We start from the raw sequence: 22528 nt of genomic DNA, 5'->3' as shown, positions 1-22528 counted from the left end.
GTACCATGCCAGTTTTATTCCCATTGAATATTTACACCTTGGACAGCAAACCTTGCTCACAGAAAGTAGAAAACAGATACGATAAAACATGGCTTGGAAAATGACCAGAGTGCGCACCTATCGTACTGCACACTAAATCCAACACACAGGCAGCAATACTTAGGGGCCAGAAACACTGCTTACTACGAGTCAGTTATGGAATCATAATTTACAGTAAAAATGGGCACGTCCCAAGGCTCAATTTTTATTTTTTCTTTTGTCATTTACAGTAGAATAAATATTTTGTTGCTATTGCTACACTTTAAATTTACATTCTAACCTATTAAATGCAGAAAGCTAGTGTAAAGCATATAGATTAAGTGTAGGTCCCATACGTATGACAGTTTATTCAAGACTAGTAGGTTTTTGTTTTTGTATCTTTTTTAACTTTTTAAATGGCTAGTGGGAAAGATTTGTGCTTGTGATCAGCTCTTAACTTCAATTTTTACATCAAAGCGTCCCTGAAAACGGTCTTTCTCACTGTACCCAATGTTCTCACCGTACGCCTTACACTCGATGCGGATTTCTGTGTCCATGGTGAGGTTGGTGAACTGTACAGCCAGCAGGGGCTGCAGGTACTTGGGCTGGAGGAGCTTGCCGTAGTAGGGGTAATACTGCAGGGGAAAACCGGGGTAGCTGCCCAGGCCGAAATAGTCCACGTTTCCGATTTTATCCTTATCTTCGTCTCGCTAAAAACCAGAGGGAAACGAGATGTTAACGGCTCGCAGCCTGGCTCACTACTTGCAGTGACGAACAAGGCTCTCGATCCCACAGAGCAGCTTGCAAACTTGCAAACCCTCTGACGCGCCTGCTCAAAGCTCCCCCAAAGCAGCTGAACGCTCACCACGGGAGGACACCGCTACGGTAGCTCACACGAGAGCAAACAGCACACACTCAGGCTAATCCCTGGCAGCCGTGGGACGTGGTCATAAAAGGAAACTATTCTCTCTGTACAAGTGAAGGAACCCCAGCAGAGGCCAACCAAGCATCTCTCCAAAGCCAACACACCTAGAAAGGCACCTGCCACGGAAGTCAGAAATCCGCTGACGGTGGTGGCCCAGGGGATGGTACTGCAGCGACATCCCCTCCAAAGGTCTCCCTAATTGCCTCTCATGTTCTTGCAGCCATTTCATTTCTTGGTGCCCGCATAACACAGCACTGTGTAGAGATTCCCTTTCTTTGTTCTGCCCTCTCTGTAAACAACCCATTAGGAGCCTATTTTTAGATCTAAAGGGAACACGTACTATTACCTTATCTTCCATTATTTTTTATTTTATTTATTTTTTTCATTATTTTTAAAAGAAGAGCCAAAACCACATTTTTCAATGTGAAATTGTCCAAAAAAAAAAAAAAAAAAAGTTGGCCTGAAATGTTTAGCACACCATGTGGGCCAGAGCAGCACTGTGTGGGCTAGAATTCACCTCCCAGTTCTATAAACCAATATTCCAGCTAATTAAATTCAGATAATTCAGTTTCTTGTTCTGATGGAGAAACTGTCATGCGGTTTTAGCCTTGTTACAGCTTCCTCTCAAGATGTTCTAACCCCCTATAGCCACAGTCAACTGAGACTAATGCCTAGAAGCCACGTCTGTCTTCTCCTGCAGTCAAGTTTTACCTCTAACTGAACACAGCCTCACCTGTGCTCCCCCCTCCTTCCCCTGCCCCCTCCCCCACCACCCTCAGTAAGAAGCGTCTCCTTACCTTGCCAGTGCACTGAACTGGCAGGACGTAGGGACTGTACTTCATCACGGGGTAAGCGTCCAACGACTCATTCTTAGGAGGCTAAAAGTAAGAACCCACATTGGTCAGTTAAGTTTGTAAATAATTGTCTACATTCCTGAAAAATGAAGCTAGTTTGTGGCATAAACAAGGACACACTGGTCACGAAAAGTCAACTGCAGTAACAAAACACTTGCGGACAACAGAATGAAGGACTCCCCTAACCAATCCATGCTGGGAATTTGTCTAAATCAAAATTAGCGCCCAAGTTCTGCGAGGCTGCAAGTAAGTCGCGATGCCGCCCGGCACGACAGGGAACTCCTAGTGCGCTTCCCTCCGCGACACGGAAAAATAAAAGCCAACCCGGCACGACTATTCCTCATTTGCTAAGATTATAATAATTAGATGGAAAAGTTGGTTGACGTTTGTTTTTATAAAACCTGGGCTTTCCTCCACGAACAAATAATGCCATCCTTTTCCCTCAAGCAGGCCTTCTTCACGTAGGCTTTTTTTCTTTGAATCTTTGAATTTCCAGTAGCAGCACCACCATTATAGAAGCACCTCCAGTTCTGTGAAGGAGTCCAAGACGTACAACAGGTCAAGGGAGCAAGCGCCCTCGAGGTAGCAGCCCCCTTCCACCAGAGGGACCCAGAGTACTGCTGCGGTCAAACATCTAGAGGTTTCCCTCCCGCAGCCCTGGCTCAAATCCACCCCAGAAGAGGTGTGATGAACACCTTTCCTTAGACAGCCAGCCACCTGCTTGCTTACTCAGATCAGCGTAGCACGGGGGTCTTGACATGAGCTGGAACTCACACCTCGTCAGACCAAAGTCAGATAAAAAGGCCAATTCTCTGAATCAGTAAAGAGCCAATATGTTTGATCCTCTTTTAGAATACAAGAAAATGATCATCAAGATCTGATTCTCTTAGAATGTTCTACCAGCAACAGATTTATCTTTAAAGACAGGGAGAGAAAATGCTTACTAATCAAGAAGTTGCCAGAATCTATCCTCAGAGGGCGAGGAAACAGGCGTATCGACGAGATGCTGGAGTACCACAACCTGGGACAGAAATAATTCTCCCAACAAAACGGGGGGGGGGAGGGGCGGGGAATTTGGGGTGAGGCGGTGAATTAAACAGTGGCAATGGATAACCAAGTGGAGACCAAAGACAAAAGAAAAAAAAGGACAGAAAAGAAAGAGCAGCTGAACTCATCACTCGGCAGGCAGCTCTACAGATGTGGGAAGAGACGGGAATCACAACAGGACCACCTCTGGGGGCTGGGGGACAATATCACTCAATCCCTACGAAGAGCTATCACCACAAGTGAGGGACTCGTCTTCCTTCCGACCACCACACTGCTCCCTTCCACGGCTAAACAGGGGCTCTGTCCGGGTGAAGGGTTCCCAGGCAACACGAGTATCAACTCTAAGTGTGACCTAACGGTTCTCACCATCTCTCTTCCACTATAGCCTAACTTCCATGGAAAGAAGATTACAGTTCTGTGGAGAGAGAGGTACATTAATTTCTGCAGGAGGGCCGTTCATGTCTGCCAGCCGGGCCTCCATCCATCCTGCACACCCCTCCGTTTGCGCCTCGGGTGGCCGGAAAGGAGTTCTGAGGCCTCCCCCAGTTAAGTTAAAACTTTTCGTCTCTACCTCAATTATCTGTCTTTAAGGAGACTCCTGGGTAATAAGCATTGTGGAACACATTAAGAGCATACAGCAGAAAATTAATGAACAAAAGAGCCAGATTCCAGAAATGAGGTTTGTTCCTATAACTCAGGAGACTATGTGGTCAATTCCTGTCGGAATGGAAAACTCGACTCAGAACGGCTGCATCTGCGAGGGCGACGGGGGCCCTGGGCAGCAGCCTTGCTTCAGGGAGAAGGATGGCTCTATTTCCCACGACCTGAGGGAGAACATGGAACAGCAGCTGGTTCTATGAAAGCAGAGGTAACCCCAACACACGTTTCCTTCTCATAAACAATTACTCTCGTCTCACCAGACGGCGAAGGACAGCAAGCTGCCATCGTTCAGTGAACTACAGTAATGGTCACCCACCCTCGGCAGCAAGAACACCCAAAGCCGACACCACGCTTGTCAAAGCTCAACCTGAACGGCGGGTCAGCTTCTCATTTTGCGATGAAGTTGTCATTCAGTAAAAAAACAAACACACACCCTGTGTTTTCAGATTACCGGGCCATTTTTAAAAAATATTCTTGGGCTCCAAGAATACCAAAACCTGAGTGAGACTGTCCATGCAGGTAGTTTTTAAATCTGAAAATACCTTTTTCTATTTTTCAGAGTTCACGTGATAGAATGACATCACAGAAGTATTCAGAACAGAGCCGCCGGACTTACTCCAGAACGTGGCTCTACCCCTCAGAATTTCTCTCACTTTAGAACACGAGATAAGTGACCTAACTTTCAAGGATCTCAAGGCAGATACAGAAGTCTTTGGTGTTCCTCTACTGGGCTTCGAAGTCGCCACCGAGTATACTCCGTCTCTTCCTTATAGACGCTCCTCGCGCCAATTAGCCACTTCATCCAACCGAGAAAGGCTCTTCTAAATTCTAGGGTTTAAAGCGTGACTTGCCTTTGGTTTGAAGCCCAGCACTCGGTTGAGCTTTATTATGATACATGGTTTGCCTTCTTTGTAGCCGTAAGACTCATCGCTTATTCCAGAGCAATTCCCCAACCACTCAAGCTTGAACCTGCAGACTTTTCGCTCTCCTCGTTCGTTGTTAAATTCTCCTCGTTCTTTGATTTCGCTGGGCATATCTGAAAACAGAAAACACCATTTTCGTTTTGTCCCCCACAATTCCCTGGGCGCCATCTGTCACAGTGACCCACTCTCAGGCCCTGCTGTTCTGCATTTAGTGCCCGGTCTGAATGAAGCAAGGATTTCCAGAAAACCATCTCTGGTTCCCTCACGGACATTAAAAAGGTCTTTTACCCCAAGCAATAGCTGGTATGTGATCCCACACCAGGGCTTCACGGCACTTGATGATCCACACGTGATGTTTGGTCTGTGGCAATATTTCTCTTCCCTTAAATAATGGATGACTCAGCTATTTCGGAGACTGAGCGGAAACCCGATCGCCTGTCATGAGAAGCCTCATCGATACAGGTCAACACCAGCTAAGCTCATTAACACGGACATTATAATTAGAAGGCAAATTAAAAGGATTGTCAATAATTTTCAGAACTGGAAGGGTTTGGGTCAGAAGTGCCTGGCCATTGCTAGGCCACTGTCTCTGCCACTAATTAGCATGTTAAAGAGGAGAAAAAATTATTTTCTTCCTTTTCAGCCACCGTTCAAGGTTTAAGACATTTTTTTTTAATTTTTGCCTTTTCAAGCTATGACTTCTTATAATAAGCATTTGTTCAACTGAAAAAATGGCACTGTAGTATTTTTGATTCATACCTGGTAACAAAGCCAGAAGAATACAAGAAATAGAGAATTCAAAGTTAATACAAAGCATCCTGCAGGACACTGAAGCAAATAACATAATTTATGTATTTCTAAGGTCACAAAATAACTATTTTCCCTTTAAAAGGTAAAGGGCCTCCATTCAGTCCATCTCCAGGGAAGTGATTCACCCTAGATCTTTCATACAGGCCTTTTAATTACTGCAAAGATGAAAACCTCATTGAAATCCTAATGAGAGAAATCTAGTGAGCATGTTTCTTTTACTCTTTTCAGAATGACTTAAAGTGGCAATTTACCCCATAATTACAATCAAACAGTGCCACATGAAGAACTGGTGGTGTTAAATGCTTGAACTGAGTCAGAGGACTGATGTCACCTAGTAACTCAGACAGAAGTCTTGTCTAAGTAGGTCTGAAAACACGGCTGCATAACGCACACTCCAGGCATCAAGGAGGAAGATGTGTGTTCCTGTCAGCAGTTAATAAGTCCAAGAGCCACCCTTCCTTTACCATTCCTTACTGAAATGCTGAGCTGCCTGAGACATATTTCACCATCGATCCCAACCACAGGCTAGGAAGGTCTCTACCCTGACCAGAAATCATCCTTTGTCCATATCAGTGCAGCTAATTATGCCAAGAAGCCATTCTAGTGAGAGAAAGGCCCTGTACACTCTTCTGCAGGGAGAATGGGGTGGGGCACAGAAATGTGGAAATATAAACAGTTGTGTTTCTCAAAATCAATGGATGTAAAAGAACCGTAACCGTAACTGTGGTCTCTGAGTGTGAGTGGTAAAAAGCAAACATGTCCAGGAGTGTTTTAAAGCAAGACACTTTCCAAATGCAGATAATCATAATACTTGAGGCTACTTTGTTTCTTCCGTCACATCCAAGCCTAAACCATCAAGTCTTCTTGCTTAAAAAAAAAAAACAAATGAAAAAAACTATCCTTTCAATATGGCCAGACTTCAATCATTTAATTATTTCAAGAGTATGGTTCAATCATTAAATAACAGATAGAAATGGGAAATACGAATTAACCAACCACAAACATCCAAAATGAGTCTACTTACTGCCGCAATCTTCAAAAATCATTTCATCCTTCTGGGCTGAATCTTTGTACTTCTCCAGGAACCTAACTATGTTGAGCACATATGCCTCATAGCTCTTGGGTTCGTTAGGGCGAAAGGAAATTTCGGTCTTTTGGATCTGAGGGATCTGTGTTAATCCTAGACCAGACAGAAAGAACAACATGGAAAATCATTAGTGGGAAGGTAGTCAACCAAGACCATTCAAAGCAGGTTCGCCACATACAAACATGCTTTGCCAACTCCACCTACTAAAAAGAATGGGTTAAAGTCTTGCCTCTCTTGTGAAATCACTTCTCTGGCGTTTAGATTTAGTACCGAAGGACCAATGATGGTGTCTTACTATCATATATCATTTTATTTACCCAGCAACACTTCAAGATAGGCATTATCTCCATTTTATGAATGAAACTTCATGCACAGAAAGATTAAGTGCTTGGCCCAAGGTCACGAAGGAAGTGGCGGAACCAGAATTTCAACCCATGTGTGCCGTACTCCAAAGCCTCTTATCTTTGCAGCCTTTCCATAGGATCACATTAAAAACAAACTGCAGAGCTAGCTAGCCTTTCTTGCAGGTGGCTTTCCTTTCCCTAATGGCACATAAGCCTTCGAGCACAGAGGTCTTTTACACTTTCAGTAATGAGCTGATGACCAATCCAAACTCTACAAGACTCCAGACTACTCAACAGAGATATTTCTATGGATCTTTAACCCAAAGTCGATGAACTGGGATTTATGTACAGTTACCATTCCTGCTTTCCATTCCAAAAGCAAGTCAAGTGCCAGCCAGGATAAAATTCAAAGTATGACTACCTTGGATTTTCATTCTTTAACCAATGTTTTAGATTTTTTAATTTTCAGAAGCCTCTATCATCACAAGATTTCCTAGATAGGTATGTGACCACCACACAGTACTATATAGGGGCGATGGGTGGAGACTTGATCAGCTGCCTTCTAGTCTTGGATTGCCAGGTAAGATCCACGTTGCCTGGTTAAATTTACATTTCAGATAAACCGTGTCCGTGTCGTATTTAGGACATACTTCTATAAAAACTAACTTCATGGTTTATCTGACGGCCAACTTTAATTAGGTGTCCTGCACTTTAGTTGCTAAATCTCACTGTCCTATTTTAAACCCCACTCCAGACGTCGTGTTAGGCACAGAAGGTGGCTCATCCCCGCAGCCCCTCAGAGCACCACCTCACCTTCACCAAGGGGCGTGTTAAACCTGCCGCCGCTCCCGCTCCACCCCAGACCTCCCAAGCCAGAACTGCTACTGATGGGACTCGAGAATCTCGAAAGTAACGAGCCTGAACTGAAGGGATCCCTGAGCACTCTTGGTTTGAGAACCACTGCTCTGGGGAGTCAGAGCTGAGAGAGACGACAGTGACACAGATAGGATGAAGACGAGGACACAATTAAAGGGATGACAAGAACAGTGACAATTTAGCAGCACTGTTTTTGTGAGGCTGGAGGCCAGGCTTCGATAGGGGCTGGGCTCAATGGCAGCTCTTTTTCTAGTGATGAAGGATGGCTTTGAGCTTCCAAAGTGGTTAAAGAATGAGGGTGGCCCAGCTTAGGGGGCTTAATGGGCAAGTTGTTCCATACTTGCAGTTGTTCCCTAGACGAATCGAAAAAATAGGGACGAAGACCAAGAACATGAGGGTCTGGAACCAGGCAGAGGGACTGCCCTAGGCAAACGACTTGACAAGTAACACGAAGAATCACCCCAGAAAGGATCATGTAGGACCTGAGGAATCCAAGAGAAAAAAGCTGTCAACAATGATGGAGAGGAGTCAAGAAAAGGGAAGTAGCAGGATTTGCTCTTACAAAGATCATCAGGTAAAAATAAACAAGGGTTACTACAATTCAAAATAGTTTTAGATGCTCACAAACCCTAGAAAATTGTTTGTACAACTAAAGCAATTTAAGTATACCCTGAACAATCTTTCTCTACATTAAGTTAGAAAATTGGCACTGTGACCATATATAGCACGAAGAGACAATAAAATAAAAATGACAGATACCTGCAAAAATAAAATAAAAGTGAGAAGCTTCCATTGGAGATTTCATGCTTGAGAAAGAAAGTATGGAAAATAGGACTCCCCACTGGAATGGGGAAGGCCAGGGGGTGAGGGTGGGGGCATTCCTGGTTGGACTTACAAACTAGACGTTTAAGTCAAGGTGACATGCTTGGACCTGCTGAAGGGCAGAGGAAGGCCCAAGGCCAGAGGTTTAACAGAACTCAGGAGGATGGGGTGTTTTCCTAGAATAATCCTGGGATCAGCAGAGAATGGAGCCTGATGGGCATTCCCACCGGAGGCCCACCGGGGAGCCCGTGCATGGCAGCCAGAGATGTCAGCGGCAAATGCCTTCAGAACCTGTCACGCAGGTTTGCTGAGATCTGTCTGTGACTGGGGTGGGAGTGGGAGCAGGAATGAACTAACTCTCTACGTGTACAGGGTAAAGGGCATTGCCAGGCTCGGGGAGAAGGCAGGAGACAAGGGGGCAAAGAGAAGGGTGAAGAGGAGGCGATCCATCGTCAGAAAGCAAGGAGTGCTCTCACCCAGCCTTTGAGAAGGGGGTGGTGGGGAAGAAGCTGCCAGCCGCCCTAGGGGACACCAGCAGGATAAGTAACAATCATGCCAGCTGCGGTCCCTCAGCAGAGCAGGTGACACGGCAAAAAAAACGAAATGCTAACAGAAGGTCAGTGAGCCTGAGTGCGATTTGGAGAGTCTCACCCAGTGAGTTTAAAAGAGGAGGGTGACCCTAGAAGCACTCTGTATAATGCCACCTCCTCTCTCTGAGGTGACATGGTAGGACCTCAACCACAAGGTGAGTGTCCGGCTTCAGCTGTCCGGGCAGCCCTTCCCGATCCAGCCCCTTCTGAATTCTCTCTGCCAGTGGTCCGTCAAGGACCAAGCTTCCATCTCCTGGACTGGGTGACGTACTTCCCAGACTCTCCCAGAGGAAAAAGGACAGCAGGGAGAGGAGGTGGCATTATACAGAGTGCTTTTCACTCCCTCGAGCTACCAAGTCTAAGTTCACCACTGTTAGAAGCAGCCAGGTGACACGCGTGAGACCCCAGGGCATCAGCAACCCTGACTTAGGGCTCTGGGCTCTCACCCACAGAAGGGCACTGCTAGCGAGTGGATCTATCCAGAGCCTGAGAACTGTGGCCACAACTAAGTTCACGTCCACCCAGAGACAGACCAGTGATTCTCAGCAGCAAGCGCCTCTGTGGTTAAGAATCTGATTTATGGAAATAGTAGGCATCATTACCGCACACACAATGGTACCACCGGCCCAGGGAAGCTCTGCATAATTGGCCCCGCGTCTCTCTAGATCGGGCGAGGAAGAAATAATGAAAACCAAAGTAATGGAATCACACCAATTTCCACCCAGGAGCCCAAATCCTTCAGTAAGTAGGGCCCACAATCTAAGCCCCACGGAGCCTGTACGTTACCATGTGAAAGAAATGCAGCTCAAAGATGCTTGAAGAATAGTGACTGTATTCTACACAGAGAAACAGAAGAAACGGTGGGACTGAGAAACCAAGAGCGAAAGAGACAGTTAAGCACAGGGTCTTAGAATCCTATGACTTGCTGAGCGGATGAGACCTTGAGCCAAAGCCACTACCCTGTCCTTTCCATCTGAAGTGATACAGAACCTTGGGAGAGGGAGCCCAGGAATGCGAGACCAACCCCAGGAAGGTCAGCCATGCTTTCCTGTCTGCTGAAGTTTACCTCTGGAGTCTCTGAAGGATCCTGAAGGCGTCACTACCATAACCCTCAGTGACCATCCTTTCAAGATACCCAACTTCTGATCTAAAGATTACTTCCAGAAAAAGAAGCATCCACGGTTTGGGTTCCAGCCATGCCATCAGCTCCTCTCTCTAGACCCTCACCTATGGAGCGTGCACATACACAAGCACGTACATACAAACCCGGGAGCCACCCCCCCATCGTGAAGTTTGGGCACCGCCTCCTTGGGGAGCATGTCTGCTGTCCTCCCCCATATCTGGGCAAGGTCTCACTCCATCCCCCACCAGCTCTGCCTCCCCTTTTCTTCACCCAGAGCCTTCTGGCCTGAGAAGTTCTCTTCCTGGGAACTCTGAGATCAATCCCCTCGCCTATTCTGCTCTGATCACCTTAATTAGGAGAGTTCTCCGATAAGATCTTCTCCAAACCATTAGGAAAATTCCTCTCTTCAAAAGTAATTTCCCTAAAGCGATTAGATACATGCAAGATGCAGATGAAGGACCCTTGACCTGATATGGAAATCATTTACTTTACATTATTAGACTAACAGGAAGAGACAGAAAGGAATGGGATCAGACTTGGCAACTTCATTCCTTTGAGTCCAGAGAGTTCTGTAACTGTGACACTCTCCCAGGGCTACACACATCCCACCATGTTGACTGGCATCTCCATTAGTCGTGTTCACACGAGACTGGATACTTTCAGCTAGTCCCTCTCCACATCGCCCGCTCCTTAAAGTTGTTAGTCATAACTTTAGACAAGGATGAGCTTTGTTTCCAGCGGTAACTCCCAGAGGCCAAACACAGCAGAACACCCAATCACTGGCTTGTGGTCTCAAATTATATTCCAGGAAACAGATACAACCTTTTGCCTGGCCAGAGTTATGAACTTGAATTGACATTCACCATGCTGAGTTCTATACAGCTTTGCCCTGATAGGGCCATTTGCCTTAAATTATATTTCGCTTGTTATTTAATAAAGCCGCCTAAGCGGACTGAAATCATAACTTGGATATGTAAAATTCTAGTATTGGGTTTTTAATGAGGACGTCATCTTTACATAGGGTTTGGAGTTAAAGAAAAAACAGAAACAAAAGCCTCTTTGGCTTCGCAGTTGCTTTTTATAGTTAATTTGCTTTTCCTTGGTCCCCCATCTCTTGAGAAACAAATGAGGAAAACACTGTTTTTGGCTTTAGTAGGTGTTCCTAGCAGGAGGGGGAACTACTAGCAAGTAAAAGAGGAAGGGACAGGAAAGAGAAAAGAGGCTTTTCGCTAAGAAGTATTTTGTTTCCAGTTAGGTTTCTAATGCAGCGAGTTTATAATTCCTCAATTTACTTGTGAGTTTGAAGTACTTAAACCAGAATGTGGCCATTGTAACCTTGTAACAGTTACTCAAGTGACTCCCAAAGCACAGGCTGCTTGTACCGTCATTTAACACCCCCCTAAGTCACCAGACCGGATACTCTACGTAGGCATCATTTTCCATAGAAACAAACCTCCAGGAGGGGACCCGTGCGGACTAATAAGGGAGGGCACCCAAGGCAAAGACACACAAATGTAGCCATGCACACAGTACATACCGACCATGAACCTCCTGTCTAGTCCTAGTCGAAAAGTACTTTGCAATGAAAAATAATGGGGGGTATGATTTTACAGATACACACATCTGTGTGTATGGATACATACACAAACTGTACACACAGACACACATCTTCCCCCTTCCAGTGCCACTAAGCTACCTGTGGGTTTCTGTTTTTAATTATTTTACTTCTGCAAGATTAGGATCGATTTACCTAACAAAATATAAGGGAGGGCGCAGAAAAAAACGTACCTTCGTGCTTTCTGGAAAGCAGCAGTTTTTTAGGTCACCTTCTGCTGCAGGCTCAGCTTTTGATGAATTGCTGGATTTTCTCCTCAGCCTATCTGGATGTTCAACAGTCCTTGGTGTATGGAAGTCCTTTCTCCTGTCTGAGCTAAATGCCACACACTCTGGTTGAAGGCCCTTCTCCGTTTTTGGAATTACCCTTCATCATCAGACTTTTATCTAGAGCACTATATGCATTTTTAGGTGAACAGAGAAAACATTATTTGGTTCAGAGGCTCTATCGTAGAAACCCAAGTAATTTCACAGGGACCTATCTTTAGATATTTTGTGTATCTCATAATTATGTTTATTCGTGATAAAAGATACCACTTTTATAATGGGAAAATATAAACAAATAGCCAAACACTACTATTTTCCATTAAGCTTTTCTGTTCAAGGCCAAATGGAAGAACAACAGTAGATCTGACTTGTCTCGATACAGAACATAACATTTGCTAAGTGGCCAATAACCTGAAATAAGACCGTATCATACATATTTGATAATGTCTATTCATGCATGTATGTGGGAAAAGCTATACTTTTCTGGTTGGAAGCCACCAGATAATAGACATCCCTATTCTCCTTCATGTCCCCAGCTTCTCTCTAGTCCTAGCCGTGTCAGATGGGCCCTTGGGTCGTGCGATCGCTAGAATTAACCCACTGAGCAGCTCAGGCATCCGCAGCCCCATCGCACGTCACCACAGCACACGAAGGCCACAAGGCCCACGCTCCTTCCACGACATCCTCCACAACAGAGTGTGCACAGCAAAAACCTCTAAAGGAAATTTCACAGATTCGGCATTTTCTCCCATTGTCCCTCCACGGATGGAATCTGTTACCCAGTCCTACGTGTCAGCAGTCTCTGCTCTACTCCCTGACCTCAAATGAGGGGACAGAGTAAGACTCATTTTTCTAGGGCTCCGAGAACACTGTTAAGTTAATCATTAGGCTTCCTGAGTACCCAAGAGCTACCCTGTTGGTTTTATCTTGGTCTTTACAAATGAAGAGGTAGCAACAGGGGTTGGTGAACTGGTGACCCACACGGTGAGGCTGGGGCGGTCTGAAGAATCAGGATGTGTGGAGCGTGCTGCCCCAAACCCTTCCCCAAACTACGAGTCTGCATGGTAGCTTCTGGAAATCCCAGCAGCCACCAGTGCTAGCTCATTAAGAGCCCAGACTCAGGGAGGAAGTGGGCAGGGTCCATCTGGGGGCGGGAGAGAGAAAGAGGGAGAATGTGAGAGGCAGCCAGGCCTGGGGAGCCCGGTGTGCGGGTCACATCAGCTCACAGAGTACAAGTCCATGGAATCTAATAGGAAAAGCAAAGAAAAACAAAAAAACAAAAACAAACAAAAAAACCCACCCTATTGGCACTCTGAAATAACAATTCCTCCAAAGGAGAAGGAAGCAAAGCGTTTCCAATTCTCCTTTTGAAATTTAAGGGAGAGTAAGTGATAGTTTGAGAAAATAGGCAACTGAGACAGATGTAATGATTTCTCAAGAATTTTGCTTAATTACACTGAGACTTGAACCATAACGCCTTGTATCCTAATGGAAGACAGGCTAGTTCCCTCTCCCAGTCAAGATGAGATAGAAACTGCTGGTGGGGCTGGTGTGGTCTGCTGGTTGGCACCCCCACTCCCTGCTCGAGTCTGGTTACCATGGCACCAAGAATAGGAAACTTTTTTTTTTTTTTAAAGATTTATTTTGGAGAGAGCAAGCGAGCAGGGGAGGGGCAGGGTGGAGAGAGAGAGAATCTCAAGCGAACTCCCTGCTGAGCATGGAGCAGGTCACGGGCCTTGATCTCACAACCCTGAGATCATGACCTGAGCTGAGACCAAGAGTCGGATGCTCAACTGACTGAGCCACCCGGGCGCCCCAAGAGCTCGTGCTCGTAAGAGGAGTTCTTCCAACATTGTGCCATGTTTACTTCAAAACAGAGCTAAAAGCAACCCACGACCGGAAGAGGAGGAAGAGGACCACACGTTCGTACCTGTTCAGCAGGAAGCAAGGCGGCTGGGAATCTCCCCTGGCTCAGCCAATTGACACGCAGTGACCTTCATGTCACTCCACTGTGGCTCAGTGAGTGGGGGCTGGGGGACGGCAGCCCGGGGAGAGGACACTCTTCCAGGACAGCGCTGGGCAGGCAGCAAGGCATGCGGGGTCCCATGTGCCCCTGGTCCTCTCCCAGCGTGGCGATGGCAGTGTCCCCCTCCAGGTCCAGCAGTGACCAGGACGAGGAGAGATGCTGCCGGCCACCACGGGGGCCTTCCCGAAGAGGCTCTCCCAGGGAGAAAAGCATGTCGGGGCTAACCCAGCCAGTGTGGGTTAAAGGGACCAACTATGGGACAAACACAGTGTCACTTATATTTACTTAAAAATATCTTTAAGCGTGTTTCCCTATTCAGTTTCTCCCAAACACTTGCTGTGGTAAAGCCAAGATGCTATTCATTCCGTGAAAATCGCTAAGTGTACAAAGCGTCCCTGGCTCCATCATCCAAAGCTCACGGTCTAGAAATACTGAACTCAGTCCCGGAAAAGAAACTGCTCCTTCCAGTAGGAAGAACTGAAGTGGCTGCTAATAGCTACCCTTTGTTTGAAGCCATTAGCTTTGCCACTATTCACCTTCCATACACTTACCATCTCATCAGGTCCTCATGGGGTATTATTCCCCTTCCGTAGACAAGAGAACGGAGATATCGTGAACTTAAGTCGTGCATGGAATGGTGGGGACTGTGTCCAACTCCAAAGTTCCTGCTTTTCCTTCTCAAGTCAACTTCGCAGTGGACATGTGTACAATGGTTCACGAACTCAGGGCTGCTTTCGTTTTTACGTTAACCAATGGCCAACTGGCCATTAATCAAATGGCCAATAATCAACCATTCTTGACCCACAGACATAACAATTTGTATGTTTTCAGCCTTTGATCGCAGCTGGAGCTCTGGCCCTATGCCCTTGGGGCTGAGGGGAGCAATCTGTGCCATTATCCCAGAGCAACATGACTCAGAGAGGATCGGGGCACCGACACCACCATGGCTCCGGCCCAGAAAAATCTGCGCATTATGGGGTTTTTTTTCCCTCCCTTAAATTTCACTTCCATTTTGTAACTCAGGCCTTTTTCTGAGACCTTCCCGTTCAGCATATACGCTTATCTAATATTACAGACAAACAGACCCAAATGTACCGCACAATTGCCACTGTTTAATTTGGCCACCTTTGCACTTATTTAGAAGAGATCTAGTTACAAGGTGTGCCCAGCGTGCAAAACGCAGTCAAAGCCCAGTCAGGCCGGGTCTGTACTCATGCCTCCAATTCAGCTAATAATAGCATTACTAAGACTTCCAGCCTTTAAATGATGTACCGAGTCTTTCACACTCAGTAGCCTCACCTGCCTGAAACATACAAGTTTCCCTCCTTTGCTTACACACACGGAAGCTTGGAGATGCGACGTGGAATCGCCGAGGTGTTCTTCCACAATGTGTCAGTCTGCAGACTGAAGGAATGGCCTACCCAAAGCATGAGTTCTTGAGATCTGCTCTGGCAGCTGCCAAGAGGAGGGTTCAGTGAGGATCCCTCCGAGCACCCAGGACGGTCCCGGGCTGCACTTCGTGGCTCTGCTCGCCTGGCCTCCCTGCTCCAAGGCCACCATCATTTTCAAATGAAAGTCATGTCTCCTGGGAGGGTGAGAGCAAAGGGGCCTCTGCCCAGACTCTCCTGGCAAGGTAGTGGGTAAGGGGAGGAGGAGAAAGAGACATTATGAAGACAAAGAACCCAGGCAGAGGGACAGGAAAAAAGGGACAGCTGAGGAAGCACTTTTCCTGTGACTTGGGCCAAAGAACAGGAACGCATATTTCCACGATGAGCCACCAGCATTCCTCTGGAGAAGCGACGGTTTGTCAGGTCAGTCCAACGGCTGAGGACACTAAATATAGGTACTGAGAATGTGTCTTTTAGGAAGGGGCTGGAAGGAAGGGGAGGGAAGCTGGGAGAGGGGGCGGAAAGGACTGAGCACCTCCACCAGATTTTCTAGGCAAGGTCATTGGCAAGTCCCCACTTAAAACGTCTGGCACTTCAGCCTTTTCTTTTCTTTTTTTAGCCTTTTCTCTTTGAAAGTGAAATCGCCCTTTCTGCAAAGAACACGAAGACAATTTTTACTTTTACTGAAGGCAAGAGCACGGTTTTAAATCTAGGAAGTTAAATGCTTGACTCTCTGGTCACCTTTGGCTTTGAGTGTAAGAATTATTATAAAGCGGCATCATGATTAAAGAACAGCTTTTCAGTGGCTACAGAAATAAAAGAAAAATAAAGACCTACACAAATGTGAATTACGACTACTCACACTACCATCAAAATCTAACACACTGTGCTTCACTGTCACAAAGGCCAGCATACAACTCGTTTACTTGAGGTCCTCTGTCGCTCTGTACCCCCCAGAATTTCTGCTTCAACCTTTCCAGAGACCCACCTCTTTGGGGAAATACTTGCTGGAAACTGCGGATTATCAAGCAGGTTAAAGTTGTTTTATATACATACATGTTTGTTTTTTTCCCCACTTCCAGAATCCCCGAGATCTAAATTTATCTGGCAATATCAGGGCTTCCTTACAGTGGAGGACCATTCGACTTGAGGCTAGGGAACAACGTTCGCCACCTCCATATTCTGAAGATTTTCTTCCGAGTCTTTCACACCCGAGGAAGAAGGTAGACACAACAAGTTTGTGACAAGCGGTCACCACTTGAGCGAGGCTGCCTGGTGCCATGATCAAAGCTGCTCCGGGCCATGAAGACGGCCTCAAGATTGTCACCTAAATACAGCTGTTACTAAACCGTTGCCAGGAAAGTGGAGAGGGGACACGTCATCGCCACCCTCAGTGGCAGCCTCAAGGTCATTTATAATGCAAGAACCCGGAACTTATGCAACATTTCCTGTCTCTAGGTCCTCCTGACAATGATTTTGAGAAGGGCCAGTGAGCATGATCAGGTCTGAGGCTGCCCTGCAGTCCTGTCCTTCCGTCAGTGTCAGGCGTTAAGGGCAGCAGGTTTTCCCTAGGGTTCAGCGACTGGAATGGACACGCACAGTTGCACACGAGGTGCACATCACTCAACAATGACAGCACCCAGATCACAGCAGGACACTCGCCTGGCATTTTTTTCCTTCTATGATGACCTCTCCTCATTCATCCAAGTTTTCAGAGCTAAAGGAGACGGTGAAACTGCGAAACGGGTCTAGAAAGCCGATATACAAGACTCCTACTAAACCAGCGGCTACACTGAGGCGTGAGAAGAGTGTGCCGTTGTTCAAGGTCAAACTAAGTTAAGCTAAGTGAACAGCAGGTGGGGAGAACGGACTCCTGAAGCCAAGGCTCCTCTCCCTTGAGTAATCGGCAAAGCGTCTCATCATCCCTAAAAATAACTTAATCTTTCAAAACAGGAACTGAAGTGGCTTTTTTAAAGGATTTATCGGAGTCACAGCCCCCTCGAGAAAGTGAAAGATGTGCCTGAGCTGGAAAGGCCCTGTAATGACCCCACTAACCCACCCCCTGGGTAGTGAGGGTGCCTCATCGGGAGTCACGAGCTGGGGGGTGCAGGCTCGGGGGCGGGGGAGACCAGGGCTCTTCACCCTCACTGCAGAGCTGTACAGATAAGACATCTGCAACCCCCGGAGCTCTGTCTGCAATGCGGGCAGGAGATCTGGCCGTGACAGTGAGCAGTTCCCATTTTAACTGTTAAACCAAGCTTGGTTTCATACTGCATTACAGACAATTCTCAGAAAAGTGGGTTTTCTTGAGTGAAAAAGTGACGCCCATTTTACCTCCGAAGAACTGAACTAATTCACGTTCATGTTACCTGGTGGGGCCACTCGGTCCTGGTATGTGGGCTTGAACTCGCTGATGGTAAGCAGCATCACTTGGATGGTCCCAATGAAGATGCCAGCCAAGCAGCCATAAAATATCAGGTAGAACAGAAGGATCTTAACTGCAAGGAGCACAGACAGAAACGGAAGGCTGTGATACAGTCACATACTCAGAACGAAAGGCTAATCTTCTCAGAGACGCACGGACTTCCTTACTGGCTTCCCCTCCAACCTGTCTTCAGAGCTTCCTTTCCCAACACTGATCCAGAGCGTGAACCACATTCCCACACAACGGGGTAAACAGACGGGCAGCCCTCCATGACAATGTGTGTGTGCTGGGCGTAGGTAAGGGTGAGAGGAATGTTCAGCTAGAACTGAGATTATTTATAGGAAATCATTTTACTGCCTAAATCAAAAAAATTTCATGCAAATCACCAATAAAATCTAGGGCCGTGTTTGTGTGCTTACGCAACGCATTGCAAATATGACAATATACTCCCTTAGAGACGGACGTAGGTTTTCTTGCCTTGTTTATCCCCTGACATTTCAATACTACAATCCAAGCCTTGCTGCTTCGCCAAACGTTCAAATGCCCACAAGTTTTTCTGCTGGGCCAGAGCAACGAATGCCGAGAAACCCCGGGAAGCTCTTCTCCTTTCTGTCACCCCGCCTCTGACATGTATTAGGCACTGAGCATGCTGTGTTTTCCTGCAGGGGCCCCAAACAAGGAGGAAACAAAAGGAAATCTTATAGCCAAAATGACAGGCATATTTTGATTTCATCTTCCGACTGGACCCAGAAGACTGGCTTGACGAGCTGCATTTTCTTTTCCCCACAGCCAGCTGGATGGCAGGATGTAGGCTGAGCTGGACGCAAAATCAAAAAACACAAAAAGCCGAACACCACGAAGGGCACAGACGGGAATGAGACTATCAGTTACTGGTTTACGAGGATTATCTCCCCGATTAGCCGCATAGTAACAGGCTGTACTAGGCATCGCCCGGCAGCCCGGTGCCAGCCAACGACTCCCCGTGAACGCAAGAACAGGAGCCAGTGAACCGTGAGGTTATCAAGGCTGAAACAGGACTGCACCAAGGACGAGCCTTAGGTTCCTTGTAAAAAGCTCCAGATCGCATGCAGTCAATGCTGGGGGCCTGGGGGTACAAAGTACAGAACCAAGGCTGATCCAAAGGAAGGGTCTCGGTGCATGGTGGAGGGGTGGAGGGAGAGCGTGGGCATGCTGTCGCAGGGAAGTAGCCGGCCTGCCTCTAACATGCATTTAAAAGTCCAGCTTTCCAATCAGCAAAAACAGGGTTCAGGGCAATCATGCTACAGCGCTCGTAAAACAAGCCAAATGCACATAAAGACCAAAATGCTTAGTCATTATCCTTTTTCTCCCCTATCCAAAAAAATTAGGAAAAAAGCCCGGGACACGAGCCAAAGATAAGGAAAAATGGAAGACTGCAGAATCCAGAAGCACAGCTGCCCGGCTCAATCACTACCTCCCAGCAGGACAAGGGTTAACTGCTGCATTCTGTATCCAAGTAGCAGTAGGCAAATGGTAAGGCTGTGACGTAAAGAGATCTGGAAAATTTTTCCAGTGAATGCTCCTAAGAGGTGCAAGAGTTGGTAACACGGTCAGAATGAAACTGTTGTAACCTCTTTTTTTGCAGCCCCCCACCTTGTCTAGTGCTCTTAGCTGAACCACACTTGGCTCCTCCAACAACCGGAGCATTTTTATACTCATTCCTTGGACTCCAGATACCTAACAACTTAAGAAGGTACATAATTGAGGCGATGATTGAAAATACAAATAGAGCAATGGAAAAAATCAGTCCTAATGCAAGCACACAGGTTAAAGCTGAAGAAGATCGAGCCTTTCCGTTCTGCCTGACACCATACCCTAAGAGAAGGGAGGGATTTTTCTCTTTTGCTCCAGGATGTTACTTAGCAAAATCTCCCCAGTGACAGCTGTGAGGTCAACTGGTTAAAGGAGCATGAACATCTGGCAGGACCTATGCAGTGGACCCACCAACACAGGTTACCAGCGCCTGCTCAAAAAAAAAAAAAAAAAAAAAAAAAAAAAAAAAAAAAGCTAGACAAATCGTACCAACCAGCCAGGGTGGCACGGAGGGTAAATTCTAGAGGCATTTTTTTACTCTTCAGCAATTTTTCTTCCTTTAAAAAAAATATACAAGTGACATAAAGGTTTTCCAGTTAGAAAAAGGAAAAAAAAAAAAAAAGAATACCCTTCAAAGGGTCAGAGGCAAAAGGAAAGACTGCATCCTGGCCCAGTAGCAAACCTAACAAAAATCTCCTAATGCCTGTATTAACTTAATAAAAAGGTGGAAACCACAGGTGATTTGCATGCTGCCATTTCTCCAGCAGGTGACAGGCAAGGCTCCTGAGTCCATCTTGGTGAAAATCTACCTAATAAGCGAAACCGAGCCAAGGGCAACCTGCCCTCGTCCCAAGGGCATCCATGTGGGGCCCAGTGCTGGAAAGGTAGCATTTCCTCCATAGGTGACAGCAACTGCTATCACCTTCTCTGCTAAGAGAGGGTCGGCCGTTTCTTACATTGCCAGACAAGAGGAGACAAATGAGCTCAAAGCAAAACCTGAATTTTTAGCCCAGCACCTGTACCTTGGAAAAGAGAAGCAAAGATGAGCCAAGCACACCAATCCTGATGTCTGCATTCATAAATCAGTGCCCTGGCAGCTTGCTGGATGTGGTATCAAGACACCAATATTAATACACACGTGCACACTTCCTCTCACATATGGAGGTGCTGCCCCATTAAATGTCAGCCTAAGGGACAAGTCTTCCTATACTGCCTTACCTTCTAAAGTAAATATTATTCTGGAATTGGAATGAGGAAAGAAATCTACTTTATGAGAGGGGAAAACACTAGAGGGCAAATTTCACAATATGCCTGGAGTCCAGGCAGCCCCTGGCCCATGACAAGGCTGGGATCAGACCAGTGGGGCTGGAGCCTCCAGTGGATCTGGGAGAAGGGGGCCCATTCCGCAGCGCAAACCCCAGGCCTCACTCGTTAGGAGGAGTTGTTAGGAGATCACCCTGGCCAGGGGCTGTTCACCCTACATTCACCCTGGGTCCTTCAGGTTTTCCCTTCCATGTTGAGAAAAGAGAGAGCTATCTTTATGCATGAGAAACTATGGCAATAATCCCACTGAAGAATACGGTCTCCCCAAAATAAAATGAAATAAAATAAAATATAAGAGCCAAAAGCCATCACTTGAAAGACCTACATTTAACATGGCTCAGGAGTACCTATGCTTCCCTGTAATACCTTGGAATGCCGTTTCACCTTGACTAACCTTGAAGGGTGATGCATTATTAACCCTTTATTTTTCAATCAAAAGAGACCCACTACAGGCTGCATTTTTTTTTCCTTTGCAAAAATCGTATATTCTAGCTTCTTCCAATTCAAAATGTCAGCCCAGCACTATTTCCCTGACTCATTCTCCTGTGATGGCCACAGATCCTCTGAAGCAGGAACACTGCATCAGCCCCTGGCCAGGACTCCCTCAGCGGCTGCAGTGGTGGGGCTAGCGGTAGTGATGGTGATGATGGTGATGATGATATTAGAGGAGGAGGGGGCAGTGATGCAGGAGGGGGGAGTTCCCTTCTTCTCTCCCTTCCGCAGTCACGACTCAGGTTTGCCTACAACTCTGCCCTTCAAAGTGACCTTTAAAAAAAAAAAATGTCACCCTTCCGGTGAAGGGAGGCGGAAAACAAGGTATCTAATTTTCAATGAGGGAAAAAAAAAATTCCACCCAGCCAAGCAACAGGCTGCCCCAAATCCTGTAAGGTGAGCTACACCTGCCTTTATGCCATTTATTTCTTGGACTAACCCTTCATTGCAATCAACCCAAGCTACTTGTTCTGCATCTGTGCGTGTGGACACTGAAAACACCCAGACTTTACCACGTTCCGGGGGCCTCCTGGGCCACTGCTGGGTTGTAATGACTCCAGGGGAGGTCACTGGGGCAACTCTGGACACAGCTAAGAAATACTGCAGTGTGGATGGACTCTGCTCCCCCACCACCCCGCGCGCCTTTTGAGGTACATATTTAAACTAGGAAGGTGCTGTAACACACCACCTCGCCTGCATCCGATCCGATTACCCCCATGAAGTTCTCTCACAGCCTCAAATCTCATTTTTTAGGGCTTGGGACATGACTACAGGGAGAGACAAATCTAGTCTCCCGCAGCGTGACCATTCCCGGGAGGCAAGGGCTCAAGCGATGCTCGGACAGACTGCAAACGACCAAGGGAAGACCGTGGCAATCTACATAACCCTGTGCCCGGCGTGCTCCCGCGCCCATCCCGGGGGTCCGCATTCCGCACCGGATGACAAGCCCAGGCCGGCACGACCCAAGCAGCGCCCGCTACCGACCCCGCTCCACCCTGGGTGGCGCGAGGATTGCGGAGCAGTCCGCAGAGCCTGCGCCGGGATGCGTCGCCCCGACAGACAAGGCGCTGTGGGAGGTAGAGAGCTGCGGACCCCGTACTTACACCAACTGCCACCGGTCCTGCCCAAAAACTCCTTCTTCTCCGAGTTCCAGATGAATTTCTTCCAGCTGCCCTCCTCCTTGGCTTTTCCGCGGGCCATGGTGGCGGGTCAGCGGCTGCCGCGGGGGCTGAGGGTAGGTGAGTGCGGCGCGCGCCCTCGCGTCCTCCCGGGCTGCTGGTTGGCGGCCCCGGCCCGGTTCTCCGCAGGCTGCACCAGCCGCTACCGCTGCGGCTCTCCGAGT

At 47.1% G+C, this 22528-nt stretch overlaps 1 protein-coding gene across 1 annotated transcript; it reads right to left on the bottom strand.

The window, feature by feature from the left end:
* Window position 1: 1 nt before the first annotated feature.
* Window positions 2-22522, bottom strand: ATP1B1 (ATPase Na+/K+ transporting subunit beta 1). Its single transcript, XM_002918574.4, has 6 exons — window positions 22290-22522; window positions 17744-17872; window positions 6262-6417; window positions 4356-4540; window positions 1741-1821; window positions 2-728 (listed from the first exon to the last, which is right to left on the bottom strand). Exons 1-6 carry the CDS (start codon window positions 22384-22386, stop codon window positions 465-467), a joined length of 912 nt encoding a protein of 303 aa, XP_002918620.2. The 5' UTR covers window positions 22387-22522; the 3' UTR covers window positions 2-464.
* Window positions 22523-22528: the final 6 nt, after the last annotated feature.

Source organism: Ailuropoda melanoleuca, chromosome 8 (genome assembly GCF_002007445.2).
Source record: "Ailuropoda melanoleuca isolate Jingjing chromosome 8, ASM200744v2, whole genome shotgun sequence".
In the NCBI taxonomy this organism is placed as follows: Eukaryota; Metazoa; Chordata; class Mammalia; order Carnivora; family Ursidae; genus Ailuropoda; species Ailuropoda melanoleuca.
This window is presented reverse-complemented; position numbering and strand designations above follow the sequence as displayed.